The sequence below is a fragment of the Fringilla coelebs genome, assembly GCF_963513975.1.
Source record: "Fringilla coelebs genome assembly, chromosome: 2".
Lineage (NCBI taxonomy): Eukaryota > Metazoa > Chordata > Aves > Passeriformes > Fringillidae > Fringilla > Fringilla coelebs.
Window position 1 is genome coordinate 87,521,044 of NC_140029.1, and position 22,436 is coordinate 87,543,479.

General features: G+C 45.9%; 1 protein-coding gene across 3 annotated transcripts in view; it reads left to right on the forward strand.

Annotated features, from left to right (window-relative positions):
- The window catches only part of MYO7A (myosin VIIA), a 56,584-nt gene that overhangs the window by 31,739 nt on the left and 2,409 nt on the right, over positions 1-22,436 (forward strand). For 2 of the 3 annotated variants that reach the window (XM_084226762.1, XM_084226764.1), the window contains exons 21-43: positions 437-646; positions 1,197-1,400; positions 2,202-2,378; positions 4,017-4,106; positions 5,309-5,436; positions 5,970-6,096; positions 9,416-9,535; positions 10,244-10,417; positions 11,576-11,803; positions 12,227-12,397; positions 13,412-13,529; positions 13,812-13,938; positions 14,047-14,216; positions 14,321-14,511; positions 15,045-15,169; positions 15,890-16,043; positions 16,505-16,683; positions 16,795-16,950; positions 17,302-17,407; positions 19,068-19,181; positions 20,254-20,341; positions 21,133-21,239; positions 21,439-21,624. In XM_084226762.1, coding sequence (XP_084082888.1) covers positions 437-646; positions 1,197-1,400; positions 2,202-2,378; positions 4,017-4,106; positions 5,309-5,436; positions 5,970-6,096; positions 9,416-9,535; positions 10,244-10,417; positions 11,576-11,803; positions 12,227-12,397; positions 13,412-13,529; positions 13,812-13,938; positions 14,047-14,216; positions 14,321-14,511; positions 15,045-15,169; positions 15,890-16,043; positions 16,505-16,683; positions 16,795-16,950; positions 17,302-17,407; positions 19,068-19,181; positions 20,254-20,341; positions 21,133-21,239; positions 21,439-21,624 — 3,450 coding nt within the window. Of the gene's footprint in view, positions 1-436; positions 647-1,196; positions 1,401-2,201; positions 2,379-4,016; positions 4,107-5,308; positions 5,437-5,969; positions 6,097-9,415; positions 9,536-10,243; positions 10,418-11,575; positions 11,804-12,226; positions 12,398-13,411; positions 13,530-13,811; positions 13,939-13,986; positions 14,217-14,320; positions 14,512-15,044; positions 15,170-15,889; positions 16,044-16,504; positions 16,684-16,794; positions 16,951-17,301; positions 17,408-19,067; positions 19,182-20,253; positions 20,342-21,132; positions 21,240-21,438; positions 21,625-22,436 lie in introns of all 3 variants that reach the window. The other variant, XM_084226763.1, reaches the window with a different exon arrangement.

Sequence of the window (22,436 nt, forward strand, 5' to 3'; positions counted from 1 at the left end):
TTGTATTTAATTCTCCAAAGTACTCTGTGCTCTATTAGTTTGAGACTGCTCCAGAATTTCTGATTTGCTGCACAGGAATGCCAGAGATTATAGTTTTTATTCACTTTTGCTATTGTATAAAGGGGGAACTGGGACACTCTGTGTGTGTGTGGACGTGCAGGGCTGTTGTATAAAAGAAAAAAATTAGGTCAGTGAGAGTTTCTGTGCATGGACTAACACCCCTAAACAAGCACTGAGGAATGGGGAAAATGCATTGCTTTGTCCTTCTGCAGTTGGGAAACTGAGACATGGGCATGTCACTGATTTGTTCCAAGTTATGATACGGGTATAGTGCCCTAGGCACCAGGCACCCTGCCTCCCTAAATCCATGCCCTGTGGAATTTGCTGCCAGCTCTTTGGAAGGAGCAGTTCAGTCATTGCACTTCTCCTTTTGCAGGTACGCCTGGCCCAGCTGGCACGGGAAGACGCAGAGAGAGAAGTAAAGGAGAAAGAGGAAGCACGTCGGAAGAAAGAGCTCTTAGAAAAAATGGAGAGAGCTCGCAATGAGCCAGTGAATGACTCAGAAATGGTGGACAAAATGTTTGGATTCCTGGGGACAACCTCCTCCCTTCCAGGCCAGGAGGGACAGGCACCCAATGGCTTCGAGGTACTGGAGATGTACAGGAGCCTGGCTATCACATGACAGGCGTTAGCAAAACATTAATAGATCAAGAAAGAGTACAGTAATAAAAAGTGGGTCTCTGAAGGTTTCCTTCAAGGTCCAGCTCTGCTGTGTGACCTCAGAGGGTTATTGTGCTGTGGCTAGAGATGGGCAGCCAGCTTGGCAGCTTTCTCTGGGACTAGCAAATGGAAGAGAGCAGTATCACTGTAAGGTCACAAGGACTTGTGGCCTTTGAGGTCTTCCCTTTTAGGTTCATGACAGCTCATGGCATTTAGCTCTTAGACATCCTTTCACCAGGCTATGAGTGGGGCCATGCTTGTTGCTTCTTCTACTGCTCTGGGGACATTCCTGGGCACAGGCATGTCCTTCATAACTTGGGCTTTGCATGGTCTCTAGAGCTATATTCCATGTTTTACCTCCAGCTGACTTTTCCTTTTGGGATGGAAATCAGATGGCAGAAAAATCAGGCCCAAAGGGAAATGGGAGTTTGATATCCAAAGCTCTGCTGAGTGTCTGACATTTCCTTCCACAACAGGATCTTGAGCAAGTCCAGAAGGAGCTGGAGGAAGAGGACCTGGATGCAGCATTGCCTCTCCCTGAAGAGGAGGAAGAAGACCTCTCAGAGTACAAATTTGCCAAGTTTGCTGCCACGTATTTCCAGGGCACAACAACACACACGTACATCCGCCGGCCCCTCAAGCAGCCTCTCTTGTACCATGAAGATGAAGGAGACCAGTTGGTGAGGCAGAGGATGAAAAACCTCGAGCAGGGCTGGGTGGGTTGGAGCAAGCCTGGGTAACCCTCCAGCCAAAGGGCACCAGAAATTTCCATTTTGGGATACACTTATCTGCTGCACGTGTCCATGGCCATTGTCCCGCCAGTATGCTTTGAGTGCTGGTAAGACAGGGAATATTAGAGGGATGGAACCTTAGAGAGGAGGGTCCCTCTGGGTACCTTGGTGTAAAGACAGCGAGGTGCCCTGGGCTCAGGGCACGGACAATGGAAATTGTTGCTTCAGTACCACTTGTAAAGATTATAGGGAGCTGTAAAAGTTGCTTCTTGCCTTGTTGTAATCAGCAGTGCAGAGCTAGAAGAGAACTGCTTGTCCCATAGCCAGCAGTACCCGAGCAGAAATGGATTCAACCTGCATGCCTACAATGCATATTACATTATCCATGAGCTTGCCCTCACTGTGGTTCTTCTTCCTCTCTGCAGTGGGTTAGGAGCTGCCAGTCCCTGCCCCTTGGTAAGGCTGGCACCTCCTATCAAGCAGAAAACCCCTTGTAGGGTTCACAAACACATTTGTGGTGGCATGAACACAGAGCCACACAGAATGTGTGGTCCCAGCAGCAACCTGCCCAGCGCTCAGAGAGGATGTGTGCTGCAGGCAAAACTGTTACATGTGGCACAGGGAATACAGGGAAGTCCTGCAGATGTACAGAGAGACCACAGCGGGGATGCTGATGGATTCAGCGTGGCTGGACCACCCCCTCCACTGCCCTGGTGTGAGCTAACAGGCTGTAATTTTCCTTTCTGATAGGCGGCACTTGCTGTATGGATCACTATCCTGCGTTTCATGGGAGACCTCCCTGAGCCGAAATACCACACAGCCATGAGTGATGGTGGTGAGAAGATACCAGTAATGACAAAAATCTATGAGACTCTTGGGAAGAAGACCTATAAAAAAGAGCTGCAGGCTCTGCAGGGAGAAGGAGAGGTAACTGCTGTGGCTGTAAAAAAGATATTATTAGGTGTTGGATATTGTAATGTGTTGGGAAGAAACAACTTGTGGGGTTTGCTGCAGGCAATCAGTTTGTTGATTTTATTTTCACTTATGCTATGAAGGGAGAATTGCCTGTGATCCTGTCCCTTCCTCACAGGGAGAACTGAATGTCCTCCAGCTGAATGTTCCCCAGTGAAGGAAGTGCCCTGATATCTCTCATGGGACTTTGATCTCCCTCTCCACCCTGCAGGGCTAAAGTACAGGGGGGAATGCAATGTCCTATGTTTCTTATTTGGGGATTTCCTTTTGATCTGCCCTGAGTCAGAGAGACTAAATTAAAAATGTGCCCTTAATCTTGGAGCAGGAAGTAATTAGTTACCAGGAGATTAAGCTGTGGAAATAAAAATTTTTTAAAACACCAAATCCCTATTGCATCCTGAGTGCCTTCTGGATGTCACTGGAGGACTTCATCTTAGTGTCCTTCCCAGACAAAGCATTATTCTGGATAAATCAATGTCCACAGTGCTGATACATTTTCTGCTTTATTCAACAGGATGAGATATAATCTTCTATTGGCATCTTCTGGATGCCACTATTTAATTTTCAGGAAGCTTTCTTGACAAATCTCTGTAGTGTTTGCAGAGGTAAATTAAGAAATCTTGTTCTTAAAATGACAGTACCATTCAGCACTTCTAGTGAATTACCTGATGAGAGTAGCCTCAGGATCATAATTCTGTAAAAATATACACCAAGAATCACCTTTCATTCCTTCTGCCCATAACTTCTTGCTTGTTCATCACAAAAAGTTGTATTTTGGCCAGCTGAGATATCAGGTAGTACAGAAGAAAAGGAAATTTAAACTGTCCTTTCTCTCTGTGGTTACATCATCTCTTCACAGTACAAAAAAGGTGCCTGAGCAAAATGATATGCAAATCCAGGTTTGCAGCACCAGCTCATGTTTATAATGGATATAAACCATCACAGCCAGAGGACTTAAAGTGTCATTTGGGTGTGAAATCATGGTCTTTTCAAAGCTGTTTAAATGGGTAGGGGTTAACTGGGTCCAAAAGTTTGCTATAAAAGCAGAAAGCCAGCAAGTAATATGATGATATATAGTCAGTGCCTGGAGCTGTCCCACATCAAAGGTGTCCTTCTGGGAAACCTGGCAGAGCAGAGGGCTGGTTAAAAGTTATGAAACCACAGTGAGTGGACTACCTGTCCATGAATCCCTGGCTAGATGACTTCCAGCTAAAAACCTGCTGTGCAAATAGCTTGTCTCAGAGAGTGGTCTTGCTCATCTCATTTCCGCTGTCATACAGCAGAACTGGGTGGACTTGGGCTCAGCACAAATCAGCCATGTATTCAACATACATTTTTTCATATGTTCCCAATAGATAATTTTAATCTGAGGGACACTTACTGATTAGAGGGTATCTACAAAATTCAGACCCTGCCCTGGGTTATCCAGGGACTCAGGAATATGGGTCCAGCCTTCTGGTTCCCACCAGCCTCTGACACATCTCATCTCTGCTCAGGATTAATGGTCTTTTGCAGGAGCCCAGGGGAGGCAGAGAGAGCACTTGTTCAGCACTTGCACCTCACGGCTTTGCATCCCCTCCTCTTGCTTTGCAGAGTACTCATGTTGATGGGCACAAGAAGAACAGTGTGCGGCACAAACTGGTCTCCTTAACACTCAAGAAGAAATCCAAACTGACGGAGGAGGTGAGGGGAGACGCTTGGCCGCCTGGCAGCACAAGTGCCGTTGGATTGTCTGCAGCCCTCTCTGACTCTCTTCTGCTTTTCCCTAGACAACATAGAACCAGCCCTCCTCTGGGTTTGGCGCTACCTGTCTCTCTGCCTGAAAGATTTAAGGAGTGTTTAAGGGGAAAGGTTGGCTTCCCGTGTCTCCTTGAGTCATTCTGCACCTCGCGCCGGCCTCCCCTCGGCTCCTGTTCTCCATCCATCCAGCACCTTCCCTCCCCTCTTTCACAGCCCTCCATCCAGCTGCCAACACCTCTCACCACTCTGCGATGGTCTGATTGTTATCCCTGCTTTTAGTTTCCTGCCCATAGGTAGCAGAGGTGGGGTCTCCAACAGCACTCTGCTGCACTCCAGTGCCAGGGACAAAACTCCCCATGGGAGCAGTTATCCCAGGCTCAGGGCTTTTGAGAAGTGCTATCTCAAAGAGTGAGGAATGATAAATCTTTCAGGTGGGGGTGATGGAAACAATTGATAGACTGCCCATTTCCAGAGCAGGCACCATCTTACCTGGCTACAGCTGCTTGAGAGCATGAAGATTGCTCTGTGAGATATTCCCTTAGGGGTCAGTGGAGAGAAACAGAACCCAATCCAGCTCACCCTTGGCTCTGAAGATGCTCTAGGAATGTCCATCTCTCTAAATGGACATGGGGTTGACTAGCTGAGACAGTGAGCTGCTGGGCAGACAAATGCTGTTTTCACAAACAGCACCATGCTTATGCAGTTTCAGCTGCACCATTAGCATGGGAAATGGGTCCATTTTGCCAGTGAAAACATTGATGATTATTTTAAAATTATTAGATTAAAGGGACAAGTCCTCCTTGACAATTAGATGGTTTATTCCAAAGGCCCTTGGTGGCCCTCTCCCAGCAGCAGGACCAGCTCAGAGCTGGGATGCAAGGGGGTGCTATTGTAGAAACCCTGGGAAAGGACCAAGCAGATGGAAGTGTGACTAGACAGGACCATTTTTAATTTCACCCATACATGATTAAAGCCAACACAGTCAAGCCCTCCCATTCCCTTTAAAATCCTATGTCAAAGAACTTCTGAGAGCTCTCCTGGCTGGTGGAGGGTCCTCCTTGGGGAGCACCACACACTTGGGATGGGGGTGGGGGGGCACCCAGAAACTGGCTGTCCTGAAAGAGGCCGATATGTTTGGTTGGCAGGTGACAAAGAGACTTCATGATGGTGAGTCCACGCTGCAGGGTAATAGCATGCTCGAAGACCGGCCCACTTCCAACCTGGAGAAGCTCCATTTCATTATTGGTAATGGCATCCTCAGGCCAGCCTTAAGGTTAGACATCAAAACAAAGGCATGAACATGCCATTCTTCCCATTCCTTCTTCCTTGAGCTTTTCTCGGGCTATTCAAACAAGTTTGATGTTATCTGCAGCTTTACAAAGCTCTCGTTTCATTATTTTTATGGTTATGTTGTGTAATGCAGACCAGGCTGGATCATGTTCCTTGCTGCCTGTATCAGGCCCAGTGGAAAGACCATGCAAACAGATTCAAACATTTTTGAAAGTCCTCATGACACTGGGTTGTTCTTTTAAATGCCCACTCTTGTTCCTCACTACTCTGTTTTCTATTTGACTATTGTATCTCTTTTGTTTGGGTAAATATTTTTAATGGTCTGCTAATGAAAAACTCAAACTCATTTCAGCTGCTAAATGAAGCATTCAAAAATTGGAAAGTGTCAAATGAAGGGCATTTGCTCATCTCTGGTTTGGCCAATTTATGTGTTTATGTTTATTAATAGAAATTAGTGTTAAATAATTCTTCTTTTTTATTGTTTAACTTTTAATTATTTTTTGATTCCTATTGTAGGGATGAAATTTACTGTCAAATCTGCAAGCAGCTGACTCAGAACCCATCCAAAAGCAGCCATGCTAGGGGTTGGATACTGATGTCCCTTTGTGTGGGATGCTTTGCTCCTTCTGAGAAGTTTGTGAAGGTAAATTGTAGATGACATTTGTCTAATGAATTATCCACCAATACATTTTCTTTCCTACTCATGGGACCAGCTTTTCTCTTGGGTTTTACAGTAGAGGGAATCCTAGTCTTTGCCAGAAATGAAGATGACAGAATTCCTAAGGAAATTGTTCATGATCCCAAGTTCAATGTCTAATGTCAGTCAGATGAGTCACTCCTGAGAAGTGACTGTCTCTTTCCTGTGACTCTAAAGGTTATGTAGACAACCAAATTAGCTGATGTCTCCTGCATGTAGATGTGTGAAGATGTGATTAAGTGACTTCTGGTAGGAAATTTGTTTGTGGGAGCCTGCAAGTGGAATTCACACAACCAGAATAGCCCACAATTCTCCTCTGATTCTTATATGCAAAGGTCTGTGCATTCAGCATTTACTGGCTTTGACAGGATGATCTCTGGCATCTACTCTGCCATAACTGGCAAGGTAGAGCACAGCCAATTACAAATATAAATTCATACTAAAAAAATGCACATAGAAAGGGAAGGATTTAATTTCCATGGAAGTACATTTGTAAAGGTGCAACCTGAATAATGCTATGTTCCCCATCATGTGTCATATTGAGAACATCCAATTCCAAACAGCCACATGAGAGGACATGTAACCCATAGTCAGCAGCACTGTGGATCAGCAGGACTGAAGTCAGTGGGAGATGCCAAGTGGCTGACACTCCAGAAAATCAGGTTGTTCTTAAGGATTTTCTTTCTCCCTTTTCTGGGCGAAGTTCTGTTGCCTAGATTTGAACAGTCTGCTTTCCAAATTAGTTATAGAGTCACAGAATTGTTTGGGCTGGAAAAGACCTCTAAGATTAAGTCCAACCACTGCCAATCCAACCACTGCCAAGCCTACCACTGAAGCATGTCCACAGGTGCCATATCTGCATTTTCTTTAATACTTCCAGGGATGGTGATTCCATCTCTTCCCTGGACAATTTGTTCCACTGCCTGACTGGAAATAAAGATGTTCCATTAATTTCCACAGATATCAGATTAGGTACTGGGTGTTCAGCACTGAAAGAGCTGAAGCCAGCAATAGAAATGCCTCCTTCATCCCCAGACCTTGTCAGTGTGAAATCTAATAAAGAAGATAAATCACTGGCAAAGTCACAGAAAATTAAATTATGTGTGGAAATGAGATCTGAGAAGTATGGCACAGGAAGTTGTGTTGGCTTAAATCTTTAATAATAGAAGATTACTTTAGGGTAGTGAAGCACTTGTCAGAAATAATTTATAAGTAGTTCTGGCGACTCAGACATAGAATCATACAACCAGCGGATCATAGAATCACAGAAGCATAGAATGGTTTGGGTTGGAAGGGATCTTTGTAAGTCATCTAGTTAAAGCCTGCTGCCAGGAGGGCGTTCCTTCCACTAGACCAGATTGCTCAGAGTTTCATTCAGCCTGGCCAGGGATGAGGCAGACACAATTTTTCTGGGCAACCTGTTCCAGTGCCTTACCCCACCCTCATAGGAAATAATTTCTTCCTTATGCCCAATCTAAACCTGCCCTCTTTTGGTTTAAAGCAGCTTCCCCTTGTCCTGTCACTCCATGCCCTTATCAAAAGTCCTTCTCCAGCTCTCTTGTAGCCCCTCTAAGTTTGGAAGGTGCTCTAAAGTCTCCCTGGAGCCGTCTCTTCTCCAGGCTGAGCAACCCCAGCTCTCTCAACCTGTCTCTATAGCAGAGGTGCTCCAGCCTCTGAGCATCTTAGCAGCCTCTTCTGCACTTGCTCCAGCTGCTCAACATTTTTCTGGTGTTGGGGCCCCCAGAGCTGGATGCAGCACTCCAGGTGGGATCTGGTTAGGGCAGAGCAGGGGGCAGAAGCTCCTCCCTCACCCTGCTGCCCACACTGCTGGTGATGCAGCCCAGGACACATTTGACTTTCTGAGCTGTGCTACTGATGGGCCATGTTGAACTTCTTGTCCATCAATACCCTCAAGTCCTTCTCCCCAGGATTAGTCTCAATCCATTCTCTGCCCAGCCTGCATTTGTGTTTGGGACTGCCCCAGCCCAGGTGCAGGAAATTGCTCTAGTCCTTGTTGAACTTCATGTGGTTCATGCAGGCCCAACTCTTAGGCATGTCCAAGTCCCTTTGGATGGCATCCATTTCTTCTATGATTCTGTCGTTCAAAAGTATCAATTAGAACAGAACATTTTGAGAAGGATTTCACTGATAAGAAGACAGGTCTTCCATATGTATTCCAGCTCCCAAATATTCAAGTTATGCTTTTGATCCCATCAGACACCTTTATCCCATCGTGTGTTAAACATGGGCCAAGACACATTAGCACTCCTGTTCGTTGCACCTTTCTTTCAACTAACACTGGGTCTAGGTGGGAAGTAGGAATGTGAAAAAATATGTAATTGCATAGTTGATAATTAGCAATAGCATAACTAAAACTACACTTTGGCATTGCATCGACCATTTGCAGCAGATCTCATCTCTATAACCTGTCTGTGTTACGTAGGTACTTCATAGTGTCTCTGTGAGTCAGGACTGACAGAGATATCTGTCTCTCTGGCCATGTTATTGATGGCTGACAGTGTTATAAAGCAGTCTGTGTTTCTGAAGGAATAGCCGTGTGTTATCGTTCAGAGAACTCGATCTTTCTACAAAGTCTCTCAGAAAAATTTGATTTACAGATTTATTAGTCTTAGCTAAACATTTTGGCCAAGATGTTTCTGTAATATTTTTAAGTGTTTTATCTTTCATATTGTGGAAATCACTGGATTTAATTTTCTCTGCAATAATGTGGTTATATTTTTAATGTACACTGAAGTGCTACCAATTCTGGTTTAGGCCAGAATGCTGTTTGGTATCTAACTAAGGAGATATCTGTTTAATGTCACTGTGAAAGATCTTTTGTGCTGTCAGTTCTGAGTAGCATTCACTTACAATCCCCTGGAATCATTACTTACACATATTTTTCATTCGCTCCCATCTCTTTGTCTAACATTCAATAACATTTTTATAACACATCTTTAAAATACAGAGATAGAAATCACTGGCAGCAATAGCAGGAAGAGAAAAACTTCTGCTCTGGCTTCAGTCAAAGGTCTATCTGGTCTGGTATCTTACCTCCTTTGAGGCCAGAAATGCACAGTAGAAGAACAAGGCAGGCGTGCAGACTGTCTCTCAGCTTCCAGTGATGTGATGCAGGAACATCTGAGCCTGAGTGGTGTGACTGTCATTCGTCACAGAGGGCTTTTCCCCAATAAAACATTGCTTTCTGCAAATGCTTGGCCTCTTAAGCCAAAGGTCTAAACAATGTGTTCCCTGCTGCCAACAGTATTTAAGGAACTTTATCAACGGAGGCCCCCCAGGTTATGCTCCCTATTGTGAAGAGAGGCTGAGGCGGACGTTTGCCAATGGGACAAGGACACAGCCACCCAGCTGGCTGGAGCTGCAGGTATGAGCCCCCCCAAGTCCTCCCCAGGGAACTGGGGCTTGGGGTTTAAGGCTTCTGCTGTCACAAGAACCACATCTCTGTCAGGACAGAATGTGGGACCGCAGAATGCCCATTTCTGTCAAGTTTCCATGAAATTCCAACCTATTGCATTCCCTGTACATCCTGGATTTGCTCCAGAGTACGTTGAAGATCAATCCTTTTGGCTGCATCAGTATTTGTAAATTAAAAGTGTGCTGTTGGCGTTGAGGCCAGCTGGCACAGAGCAAGCCCCTGTGTGTTCAAAAAACTATCTTCCAGATGAAGGTGGCTGCAGGCAAACTACCTCCTGTGAGTGGTCCCTGGGGCTTGTTTGGGGGTAATTATAGCTGGAACAGGCAGTTTGTGCAAAAATTGCTCATTTTCTAAACTGGTTTGCAAGCATATACAGCTGTGTTCCGGTGTCCATGAGCATTCCTAAGCATGCTTTTATTTTCTGGATTAGGCACTTTGATGACTGAATGTAGTAAATAAAATATCTGTGAGTTCCAAGTGCTTCCAGTGGCTGACTGTACATTATCCTATTGATAAATAGGGTGTGGTAGCACTGAAAAGCAGCCAGTCAGTGGGATCAGGAATTAGTAAGTGGTCACCAGAGTGGGGTGGAAGAGTATGCAGGTAAATAGTATTGAAATACACGTAACATTATAAAGTTTGACTTGAATCCTTTAGGCGACCAAATCCAAGAAACCCATCATGCTGCCTGTCACATTCATGGATGGGACAACAAAGACACTGTTGACAGACTCTGCAACAACTGCTAAAGAGCTCTGTAATTCTTTGGCTGACAAAATCAGCCTGAAGGACCGATTTGGCTTTTCGCTCTACATTGCACTTTTTGACAAGGTATGTCTTAGCTTCTGTTCCTGAATAGTTCTGGGAAAGAAGGGGGAGGTTCTCCTTGCTGTCACATAACTTCCAGAAGGCAGAGGGATTATTTCTACAGTGCAAGTGTCAGCATGATTTTCACAAAAAGAGTAGTCAAGCTCTGCAGCTGGGTTGTAGGAAAATCTCTCTCTTTGGAGATATTCAGAATTTAACAGGAAAATGCACAGGGAAACCTATTCAAAGATGCACCTGTTCTGACTAGTGTGGTGGACCAGAAACCTTCAGAAATTTCTTTCCTCCTACAAGCTTATGTGATGCTATTCTCTTACTCTCAGTTAAGCTTATTAGGGATGAATTTCCAGTAAAACATCCTACCTTTGTAGGGTTTTTATGTAAGGGAGCCAATTAAATTTAATTGGAAAGCTAATAGTTGAAATTAAGCTTCTGAAATGAGTTAAAATCCAAGCTGCTATGCCTGCATTGGCATTTAACCTACTTTATTTGACCTAAAAACATATATTTCTCAGAAATTCTATTAAAATAAAGGGGAGCATAAATGAGAGGGGTAAAGCTTCATGAGGTGACACAAGAGCTGCAAGTCAATGAAAGTCAAGTATACCAAGTGCTGCTGTATAAGAGGATGAAGTATATTCTCACCACAGATGTGGCCACCTCTGCCTCTAGGTGGAAAATGAAATGGTTTGTACTCTGTATTCTTCATTTTTTTTGAGGAGACATGCAGCAAGGGATGCTAAGTCTGAGGAGATATAGTGCTTTGGGGGCTTCATGGCAGACCCCAGTGAGGGGGACCGGTAAATTTCTGTAAGAGGACAGGCTCTTTTATTCTGGATTTTTCTGATGCTTAGCTAGGCTGGACACAAGCACATGACTTTGAAACAGCTTTTAAAGCACAGTATGAATCAACAATAGTTTAAAATGAAACCATTGGCTTTGTTGAATCATGTTGATGCTCTCCTTTCAGTCTGGATGGGAAGCTGGAGCTCAAAATGGAATGGCTCACCCAGCCATGCTGCAGGACTTGGCTGGCTAGATGTCATAGAACCATTGATTATTTTGATAATAAAGTTAGTCTGAGCGACTCAAAAATAGATCTCTCTACCTAAAAAGGTCTGCACTTGTTCAGGTGAATGGCACATTTCTCTCTGCCCTGCCTAGGTGTCCTCGCTGGGGAGTGGCAATGACCACGTGATGGATGCCGTGTCCCAGTGCGAGCAGTATGCCAAGGAGCAGGGAGCGCAGGAGCGCAACGCGCCGTGGCGGCTCTTCTTCAGGAAGGAGATCTTCACCCCCTGGCACAACCCCAGCGAGGACAACGTGGCCACCAATCTCATCTACCAGCAGATCGTGCGAGGGGTGAAGTTTGGGGAGTACCGGTGTGACAAGGTGTGTGACCTCAGCTGCTCCCAGTCTGATCCAACGAGGATCTTTGAGATGGTGAAATAGGTTACAACGAAGGGGATGGTAAATATTCCTCCCTGGACAGCCATTAGCTTGGGCATTATGGTACTCGTTTGGAAAACAGGAGCTACAGCAATCGGATCCTCTCAACTGGGCTTGGATGCCTCCATGTGCTGTATGAGCACTCTTAACAATGAGCATGTTAAGGCTTAATCATAGCTTTCAGTGGTCAGTGCCCTGAACTTTAGATGGGCAAAAAGGTGCAAAAGGTGAAGTTCTGCCAAAAAGAAGCATCCCCAGACAATTCTGTAGTACACCCAGCCTCCACAACAGGCTTCTTGAGTGGTGCAGGATGGATGTTGCGATGACTTGGTGACAGCATTAACTTGATGTGTTTGCCTCCCTCAGGAAGAAGATCTGGCAGAACTGGCTTCCCAGCAGTACTACGTGGACTATGGGTCAGAGATGGTACTGGAAAGGCTGCTAAATCTAATTCCATCCTACATTCCGGACAGGGAGATCACAGCTTCAAAAACGGTGGAAAAATGGGCTCAGCTCATTATAGCTGCCCATAAAAAGGTGGGGACAATAGATCACCTGTCGGACCACATCATGTTTCAATAGCTTCATTTGCCTTTTAAGCATGTGTCAGACATTGTAGCTCAGCTCTTGGCCTGGCCTGAAGCTAAAACTGTGAGAAAGGGCAGGGCTTGTACTAACCATATTCAGCTTTACCACTGTTTTTTATGCAAGATCTGGCAAAAGACATCCTGCAAAGATTTACTGTGAGATGTAATCACATCTCACCATCTCACATGCCACCATCTCTGTGGTGGCATTCCTGTTACAGGAGATTGTGGTGTTACTGGCTGTATTACAGAGGTGGTTCATGTCTATGGATGATGTCAGGGCTTCATTGTGCCAAGCACTGTATAAAACCTCCCTGGCTTCAATTAGAACATTTGTGACACTCTCACGTGACAACACTTCCTATAACTCATTACCCAGTACTCATGGCCACTCATGAGGGGTGATGTTCCTGGCATGAGGATGGGCATTCATTTAACATCAGGAGCCAGCTTCAGATCAGGATCCCTACTATGTAAACATCTCCATGGGCAGTGTGAAGTCTCACCTCAACTTAACTGTCAGTGGAGACACAGGGATTCACTTGGATCTTGCACATCCCCTGTCAGCCTGTCAGCTTTGCACAGAAGTGTCAGGTGTCTAAGGATGCCCTCAATAAGGGGCTTAAGGGATGAGTGTCTGGTCCAGCTAAAGGAATGTCAAGCTGAAAAGTAAACACTTTCTTTAGGGAAACCCACAGTCTGCTGAGTCGAACCTCACTGAGACTGGTCACTCCAGATGCTTGCCCAGCCTTCTCCAAGTCAAATTATTTCATAAAATGGGAACTGTAGGCCAGGACTTGGACCAAACTGTCACTAATTCCTGTAATAGTTTGGCCCTTAGCCACACTGAGACCTCCATTATTATTTTTTCCAAGATCTTCAATCATGGATTGATTTTCCTTGCTCTCTTCCTGGATATAGCTATGTTTTGCTTCAAGTTCATTGTGGTTTGCTTTTTCTGTAGGGAATTTATACTCAGAAGAGGACAGACCCAAAAAAGGTCAAGGAAGAAGTAGTGGATTTTGCACGTTTCAAGTGGCCTTTGCTGTTTTCTCGGTTTTATGAAGCCTTCAAATTCTCAGGTGAGTCAGTAGAGCACATCCCCAGAGCACAAGATGCTTTACAGCAAAAGGAATGAGAAATGGGGATTCCACAGACAAGAAGGGGACCATCTAGCTGGTCTTTTCTGAACACATTTTTTTTTTGTTGCATCCTGATTAGCAATGGCTCAGGCTATGGATCTGCCACTATTTCTCTCCCTTAAATAAAACACTGAGCTTTTTGATAATTGAATCATCTTTTGAAACATTTTCTGTATCCTAAGACTCTTCATGAGCTAACTGAATGTCTTGTCTTAACCCCAGGGCCAAGCCTGCCTAAAAATGATGTGATTGTAGCTGTCAACTGGACAGGGGTGTACTTTGTGGATGAACAGGAGCAGGTTCTCTTAGAGCTCTCTTTCCCAGAGATCACAGCTGTGTCAAGCAGCAGGTAAGGAGGAATAGCTGGCAATCTCACCATAGATCAGTCTTTTTCCAGGCTTTGCCTCTGGATGTCATTATGTTTCATGCTTATGTCTCCTATAAAAATATATCCCAGAGGAGGAAAGCTGCAAGGGCAGAGTTTCACCCTGGCCACCATTAAAGGTGATGAATACACTTTCACCTCCAACAATGCAGAGGATATCCGGGACCTGGTGGTCACCTTCCTTGAAGGACTAAGGAAACGATCCAAGTATGTGGTCACCCTCCAAGACAACCCAAATCCAGGCAAGTAAACAGCCCAGCTCAGTGGTAAATGTAGAGATAGATTTAATATTCCTGAGGAATCTGGGAAAAAAATCAGTTCTAACCAATGGTTGTTTTTTTTGCAGTGGGAGAAGAATCTGGGTTCCTCAGTTTCCTTAAAGGAGACCTGATAGTTCTGGACCAGGACACAGGAGAGCAAGTGATGAACTCGGGGTGGGCTAATGGGTTCAATGAGCGGACCAAGCAGAGAGGGGATTTCCCAACTGATTCCGTCTATGTCTTGCCTACCGTCACCATGCCTCCGCTGGAGATCGTGGTAAGCAGTCTTACGGAATTGCACAACTTGGTACAAGGTCCAGGGAGGTCAAAGCCTTCCTGGAATGCTTAGATCTGGCCCAAGTCTCCCTGAACGTAAGGCAGGAAACAAAGTGGATGAGAGAGGTCACAGGTTGTCCAGGGCAGAAGTGATCTCAGCCTTTCTTCTGATCTTGGCACTCAGGACACCGCAGACTTGTGACTTGGAATATCCATGTATTGTGCTAAATCCTTCCAGCTGGTCTGATTGCTTAAAGGTGTATTTGTGGTTGGAGGGAACTGCTACATTCACATGTGGAGCTGCAGGTTCCATGGCACATTATCTTCTTAGGAAGTGATCCACGCTATGGAAATACTTGTTATTTCTTGCACTAGTGACTGGGAATGGCACAGAGAAATGACAACTGCACAGTTCTAGCTGACTGTTAATGGGAATTGATGGATTATTCTTATTTTTACCATTCTTGTTTTGTATCTGCTTTCTGTCTTTGAATACATCAGATGCCAGGTAACAGAGAGTTTTTCATCCCACAGGCCCTGGTCACAATGACCCCTGACCAACGACAAGATGTTATCAGAACCTCTCAGATGGCAGTTTCAGACAGCGAAGAAAGAGTTAAGCCATACACCTTGGAGGAATTTTCCTATGATTATTTTAGGTGATTTTTTTTAAACCATTCTCAAAAATTATAGGAGTCCATCTGCAGGTAGCTTGGGAATCAGGAAAATTTTGCTGCTGGGAAAGATTCTGGATACCCCATTCTATGACTTTGTTCAACTGCAACCTCTGTTTTAGGTCATGGCATTTGAGCTACAGGTTTTCCACAGACAAGGTTTTATAAAGGATTTCTTCTCAGCAGAGGTGTAGCAATTTGAAATTTAATATTATGTGGGAGGATGTGCTTAGGCTATATAGGCATTTTCATCTTGGTTCCAAAAATTTAAATGTGCACCACTGCTGAATGCAGCTGACCAAAGCTCCCACTTCTGTTTAGATAGGCTGGCGATCCAAACAAGCAGATCAGATCCCCTGAGATGTCTTCCCCTTGTCAGGCTTGTACTGCTAGGTGATATTCTTTCAGTGTGGCTGTCCCAACCATTCATTGCCATCATCCTTCCTGCAGCTAGAAGCTTTTTGGGATAGGGTGGGTGATTAGTGGGGTAGGGTCTATAAGAGACTCTTCTGAGCCATAGGAGTGTACAAGTGGTTCTCTTTGAGCAGAACTGGAGCTAGATACTTGCTAAATCATGATGTCCCTTTTGATGTAAGATGTCATTAGCCAGGTGCTGTGAGCAGCCGAGCTAGGTGAAACATTGGCCATAAGCTGTTCCTATTGCCCCTGTAATCTCTCCACCTCTTGCTTTGCATTTGCCACCAGACCACCTCCAAAGCACACCCTCAGCCGGGTCATGATCACCAAGAGCCGTGGAAAGGACAAGCTGTGGTGTTACACCCGCGAGCCCATCAAACAGCCACTGCTGAAGAAGATCCTGGGCAGCGAGGAGCTGTCCCAAGAAGCCTGTATGGCCTTTATTGATATCCTTCCTCTGCTTGGGAGTCCCCTTGGGCAACAGCTCTGACAGGCAAAGAGCTGAACAGGCTCTTTAGGGCCCCAAGCAAAGCCCAAAGAAATGTTTGTGTTCCCTCTTAAGGGCTGTGGGACCATGTCACAGGCTTGGAAATGGGTCTGCGCCACAAATCTGTTCCTTAAGCTTCCTTGAAATCTGAGGTGTGTCTACTTCCTAATCACTGGGAATTCAGGGACCAGTTATTGAGTCCTGCAGGTCCACACACACTGGCACTCTTCTGTCTCAGTTCAGCTGACTCCCTGCCAAGTCTACCTGCTGTGGATGGCCACAGCCCTAGTCAGTCCACATGGCCTTGGAGACAGAGTTTGATGCCTGAATATCCCTTTGCAGTCACTTCTGTAGTCATGTTAGGATGTCTTTAACAACATCATCAACAGAGGGCCTTCACCAAATATCCCAGTTAGCTCATCCTTGACTCCTGCCTCCCACCTGTGCTGAAATATATGGGTGACTACCCATCCAAAAGGACCCGCTCAGTCAATGAGCTGACAGACCAAATATTTGAAGGTGCCTTGAAAGCCGAACCCCTAAAGGATGAAATCTACTGCCAGACCCTCAAGCAGCTCACAGACAACCACATCAAGTAAGGGTTGTTCCTTCCTCTTGGCCCAAATGCACTAGACTGTTGGGCAATGCGGATCTGAAATGTCTGTGCTACGAGTAATTTTTTCCTCCTGGGTCTCTTCTTGTGCAGATACAGTGAAGAGAAAGGCTGGGAGCTGTTGTGGTTGTGTACAGGCCTTTTCCCTCCAAGTAACATCCTCCTGCCCCACGTCCAGAGGTTCCTGCAATCCCGGAAACATCACCCCTTGGCAGCAGACTGCATCCAGAGACTCCAGAAAGCCTTGAGGTATGGCACTGAAAGACCTCCTAGTCCTGACTCTACCACAACATCCAAATATGTGTGAAAAAATACAACTGGGAGATATTTTGGTGACTGGGGGCGCAGTGGAAGCTCACAGCCTCTCTCTATTCCACCAAACTGATTGAGAGGGACATTGGGTTGCTGATAAGCAGTGCAGATAGAAATTAATCAACTTCATCCAGGTCCATTTCAGAAACTTTCTTCTTTTTTGGAGGAAAAATAATATTAAGAAAGTAGCTGAAGTGTCTCAAAAAGGATATGCATTTAAAAGGGAAGATTTAAAAAAGGATTCTTGCTATGATGATGCTATGACACTTGTCACCTCCTGTTTTGCAGGAATGGATCCAGAAAATACCCACCCCATCTGGTCGAAGTGGAAGCCATTCAACACAAAACGACACAAATTTTCCACAAGGTTTACTTCCCTGATGACACTGATGAGGTAAATGGGGGAGAAGGAAATTCTTTTCTGTCAGGATGGTTGTCAATTTTTTTATTCTCAAAAATCTCAGAAAAGGCTAATATTGGTTCTGATTCAGAAAAGCTCAGCCTTTCCAGAAGCCTCTGGGCCAAAGCATAACAAGGAAAATCCATCAAATCATCTACTCAGATTTGGTGCAAGTTTTGTTTTTCAATATATGGGTGCTTTGCTGGTGTTCACTGGAGGCTTTAGAGAATGACTGCAGAAAGAGGGAAACTGGATGGGCTCATCCTTTCACTCACAGTAGCTCACTGGCCTTGTCTCTCAGTTATTTGGAGCCTAAACCAACAGATATTGTCCACCCAATGGTACCCAAAGGGGTACCCTGATGGGCCCCCCTGGGAAATGGGCAGATTATTGCAGGAGTGGCAAGCAGGTGGCTGAAATTATCCCCTCTGACCTGAGATGACACAGAAATGATACCTCACTAAGCATCTTACATGCTGGTAAGGCAGCTAGTCATATTGATGCCAGAGCAGATAGGCATGTCCTTGCAGATACTGCTGCCTCACCTACTGATTAGTCTTCCTATGAGGCTCACATCTCTCTCTTCCCTCATACTCCCTGTTACAACTAAATTTCTGTATTTCGCAGTGGGTTTATTTGTAAAACAGTCCACATCCATGGAAGGAAAAGGATGATTCCTCTGCAGCAGCTGGGAGTGCCCTTGTTTATCTGTAATGGAGAGCTGAGGGAGCTTTTGGGGTTTCTCTTCACTTTGAATATTTTTTCCTACATGACCAGCATTGAGCATGACACTACTGCATACACATGCCTCTGTGTGAGAGCCAGTAGTAGGAGGATGTGGGGATTTCTACACTTGGATGGGTTTGGCCATGGAAGTCACCAGGTGGGCTGGCAGAGTAGCATCATTCCAGTACAACATGCATCTGCCCTGACGTGGTGCTGAGCATTAGCAGCACCGGACCCCAGATCAGACTCTTGTGGGATGTGGAACGTGGGTCCTGGTAGTTTGGTGGTTCAGTTGTGCAAGTGGTGGGTCAGAAGCTTAAGTTCCTTAAACTGCTGTGAGCTGAATCTCATTAAGTGGGCAGAGAAAAACTGAGGCAATGTAAATACCGAGCACAGCTCAAAAGGCAAAGCCAGAATTGGGATGTGCAAACAAATGGGACAGACCTTTAAACACCCCGTGCTTTAGATATCTGTAAAAAAGGAATCATTTTCCCTCTATTCAGCTATCTAGAAACCAGGTATCTGGCTTAGACCTCGTCTAAGCCAGGCTTGTGACTTCCTCATCATCACTGGACAGGACAAATCAGCCTGGAGATCTCTCACTCTGTCTTTCCCACCCCTCTTCCCTCAAGCAAATAGCTCTGACACTTCACTGTTAGATCAGAGAAGTCTCTTGCATTGCCTGGAGAGCTCTGGATAAGCCAGCACAGAATGTAGATCCAGCATCACAAAGCACAATGGTACAGCAGTAGCATGACAGAGCTTCTGCAGACATCCCTTTGATGCCCAGAGCCCCAGCCCACAGTGTCACTGATTTCACTGCTGGTGGGCATCTAAACCCCTTTGTGCATGTGCACCTGGAGCTCCTCAGAGAGCAAAAAGTGGAAATTACCCCTTAGACAGCAGTAGTGATCTTCCTCTCTTGTAGGCATTTGAGGTGGAATCCAGCACAAAAGCCAAGGACTTCTGCCAGAACATCTCCAACAGGCTGCTCCTGAAGTCTTCTGAGGGCTTCAGCCTCTTTGTCAAAATCTCTGACAAGGTGAGTGACCCAGGCAGAGGTAGCCCTGAGGTCCCCAGGACAACCTGCTTGCCAGTAGGTACACACTGCTGGAGCCAGAGCCATGTGGTCAGAAGCATTTCTCTACAAGCTGTGTGGCATTCCTAAGTTAGATCTGACCTGATGCAGGTGAGGTTTGCAGTCCCAAAGCCCTGACTTACAGCAGTCACCCCAAAGGACTTAAAGCACAGACAGGCAAAGCTCTCCTAGCCTGTTGCTGAGTTGGGATTATAAGAAAGGACTAAGTAAGAAAAATGTGCAGCTTGGAGCTGCCTCTGGCAACTGGGAGAAATCTATGGAGATAGTCATCAGGAAGGGAAAGGAAGGGTTGTGGTGAAACAAGTTGCAGTAAGGAGTAATGGGTGAAATTAGAGACAGAGCCTGAAGCAAGGTGCTGGCATTGGCTTCCTCACATCAGCAGTTTATAACACATCAGTGTAAGAAGTACAAAGCAGTGAGCAGCAACTACAGGAGATGGGCTGGGCAATGGCCAACCCTGCCTGTGGAGCCTTGCCACTTGTTTGGGGCACGTCAATAGAAGAAGGAAATAAAGCTGTTAGAGAGGGCTATGACAATGGTGAAGGCCCTTGAGGGGAAGGTGTGTGAGGAGCAGCTGAGGTCATTTGCCTTGTTCAGCCTGGAGGAGACTGAGAGGAGACCTCGTTGCACTCTGCAACTTCCTCGTGAGGGGAAGAGAAGGGGAAGACAGTGATCTCTTCTCTGGGGTGATCAGTGATGGGACTTAAGGGAATGGCACAAAGCTGTGTCAGGGAACATTTAGGTTGGATACTAAGAAAAGGTTCTTCACACAAGGGGTGGTTTGGCACTGGACCAGGCTCTCCAGGGAGATGGTCATGGCACCAAGCCTGACAGAGTTGTAGAAATATTGGTACAATGCTCTCAGGCACGTGGTGTGATTCTTAAAGATATCCTATGCAGGGCCAGAAGATGGACTTTGATGATCTTTCTGGGTCTCTTCCAACTCAGGATATTCTGTGATTCTACTGTAATACTTATTTGCTCAGCCTTTGTGACTATGTGCTGTGGCCCCCAGGTCATCAGTGTGCCGGAGGGAGATTTCTTCTTTGACTTTGTGAGACACCTGACAGACTGGATAAAGAAAGCAAGACCGGCAAAAGATGGTAATGATGATTTTTTTCCCAGTATGGGTCACACACAGCCTTCCTACTGCCCTCCATCCCTTTCAAACAAGATTGACCACGTAGTCTGCCACAAGCATTGGAACAGGCTGTTCACAGAAGTGGTGGAATCGCTGTTCTCTAGTGTTCAAAAAATGTAGGTGTGGTGCTGAGGGACATGGCTTAGTGATGCTCCTGGCAGTGTTAGGTTAATGGTAGGACTTAATCTTATAGGTCTTTTCCAATCTCAGTGATTCTGTTATCCTGTGATCTGTTGGGCTACACTGATGGGAGTGGTGCTCTCTACACCATCCCTGGGGACATCACCTGGAAGGTGAACCATCCAGGAGCAGCAAAACCTCTGTTCCAAGGCTCTTCCTGGCCCCTGTGAGAAGCACCTGCTGGAGGCCATCTCTCCAGGAAGTGCCTGCAGGAAGGTTTCAGTGGTGGGATTCATCTCACCTCACTGACCACATCCAAAATGGAACTGGCTGCAGCAGCTCTGCTGAATTTACCAGTGGCTGCTAGACACAGGCGCCTCCAGGGTACAACTCCTCTGTCCTGTGTTAGCCATGAGTACTATCAATGAAGTACAGCTGTGCAACTGAACCCAGACACTTTTCCCACCTTATTAAAGCCTTGCATGGCAGTCATGTGGTTTGTTCTGCAAAGTCAGAGCCCAGCTGGCCTTGTGAATGCCCCCGTCCCTGCAGGCTGTGATGGCACTGCTGGATGCAGACACTGATTGCCAGCAGATACTCACACCAGCTGTTATGTTTGCTTCACTTGCCCAGGTATAGTGCCTTCCCTCACCTACCAAGTGTTCTTCATGAAAAAACTGTGGACCAGCACAACGCCTGGAAAAGACTCGATGGCAGACTCAATCTTCCACTACTACCAGGTGTGCCAGGACTCTGCAGTAGCGGTGGAGGTTTGGGAGGGATTAGGAGTAGGTTGCAAAGACTCGTCCATGTGTAGATGTTTCCAGAGAACAGCCTCTTAGCCAGGGGCTGGATACCTCCACAAACTCCATTTAACATGTGAGGGTGAAGGTCCACAGACATTCTCTCTATCTTTCTGCTGTTCTTTCCTCCGTGCAGGAGTTACCAAAGTACCTGCGTGGCTACCACAAGTGCTCACGGGAAGAGGTCCTGCAGCTGGCAGCTCTCATCTACCGGGTCAAGTTTGAGGATGACAAGTCCTATTTCCCCAGCATCCCCAAACTCCTGAAGGAGCTGGTGCCTCAGGACCTCATCCGGCAGCTCTCTCCAGATGACTGGAAAAGGGTAAACCAGCAGCTTGATTCATAGAGCAGGCCTGGCTGGGAGAAGCCCAGTCTCTCAGGTGACTTGTCTGACATTCAGTGTTGAAGTTGGACTGCCAAAATCAGTGACCTGGTCCTTCTGGAGACTTACCAGAGCTTCAGCTTCCTTGGCACCACTAAGAGGAGAGATTGTACATGCATGTTCACATACATATGCCTTGCCCCAGGTTTTCTGTGTCATGAGACTGTGGCTGTACTGGGGGATGCAAAGCCAGATGGAAACATGCTAAGAGATGGTCTCATGAAGAGGTGGTCTCTCATTTAATGCAGACTACTGAGTAAAGGGGTACTTCTTGCTGCTTTGCACAGGGAGAGCTGTGGCACCGGTGCAAACAGGTCTAGCCTTAAAATATTAAAGGTATCTCAGTGTCAAGAAATAGTCCAATAAGTGCTTTCTGTTTCCTATCTGATATCAGGATCTCTGTCCTGAAGGTCTCTGTCTCCTCTGCTGCATAAATTGGATAATCACAATTTCTAATCTCTTCAATGGAGCCAGCAGCTCAGCTTGTCTAAAAAGGACCTGCCTTGGTTCTGCTCTGGTGACCAGCCAGCACACTTTTGGAGTGTTATTGGAACAGAGGCTAGAACCAAACATCAAGGTCAGGTTGGGCAGGACCCAGAGCAAGCTGCTCTAGTGGAAGGCAGCCCTATCCACTGCAGGAGGGTTGGACTAGATGACCTTTCAAAGATCCCTTCCAACCCAAACTCTTCTATGAGTCTATCATTGTGGAACTGATGCTCCTTCCCTGCAAACATCCCTGGTGCCAGGTACTG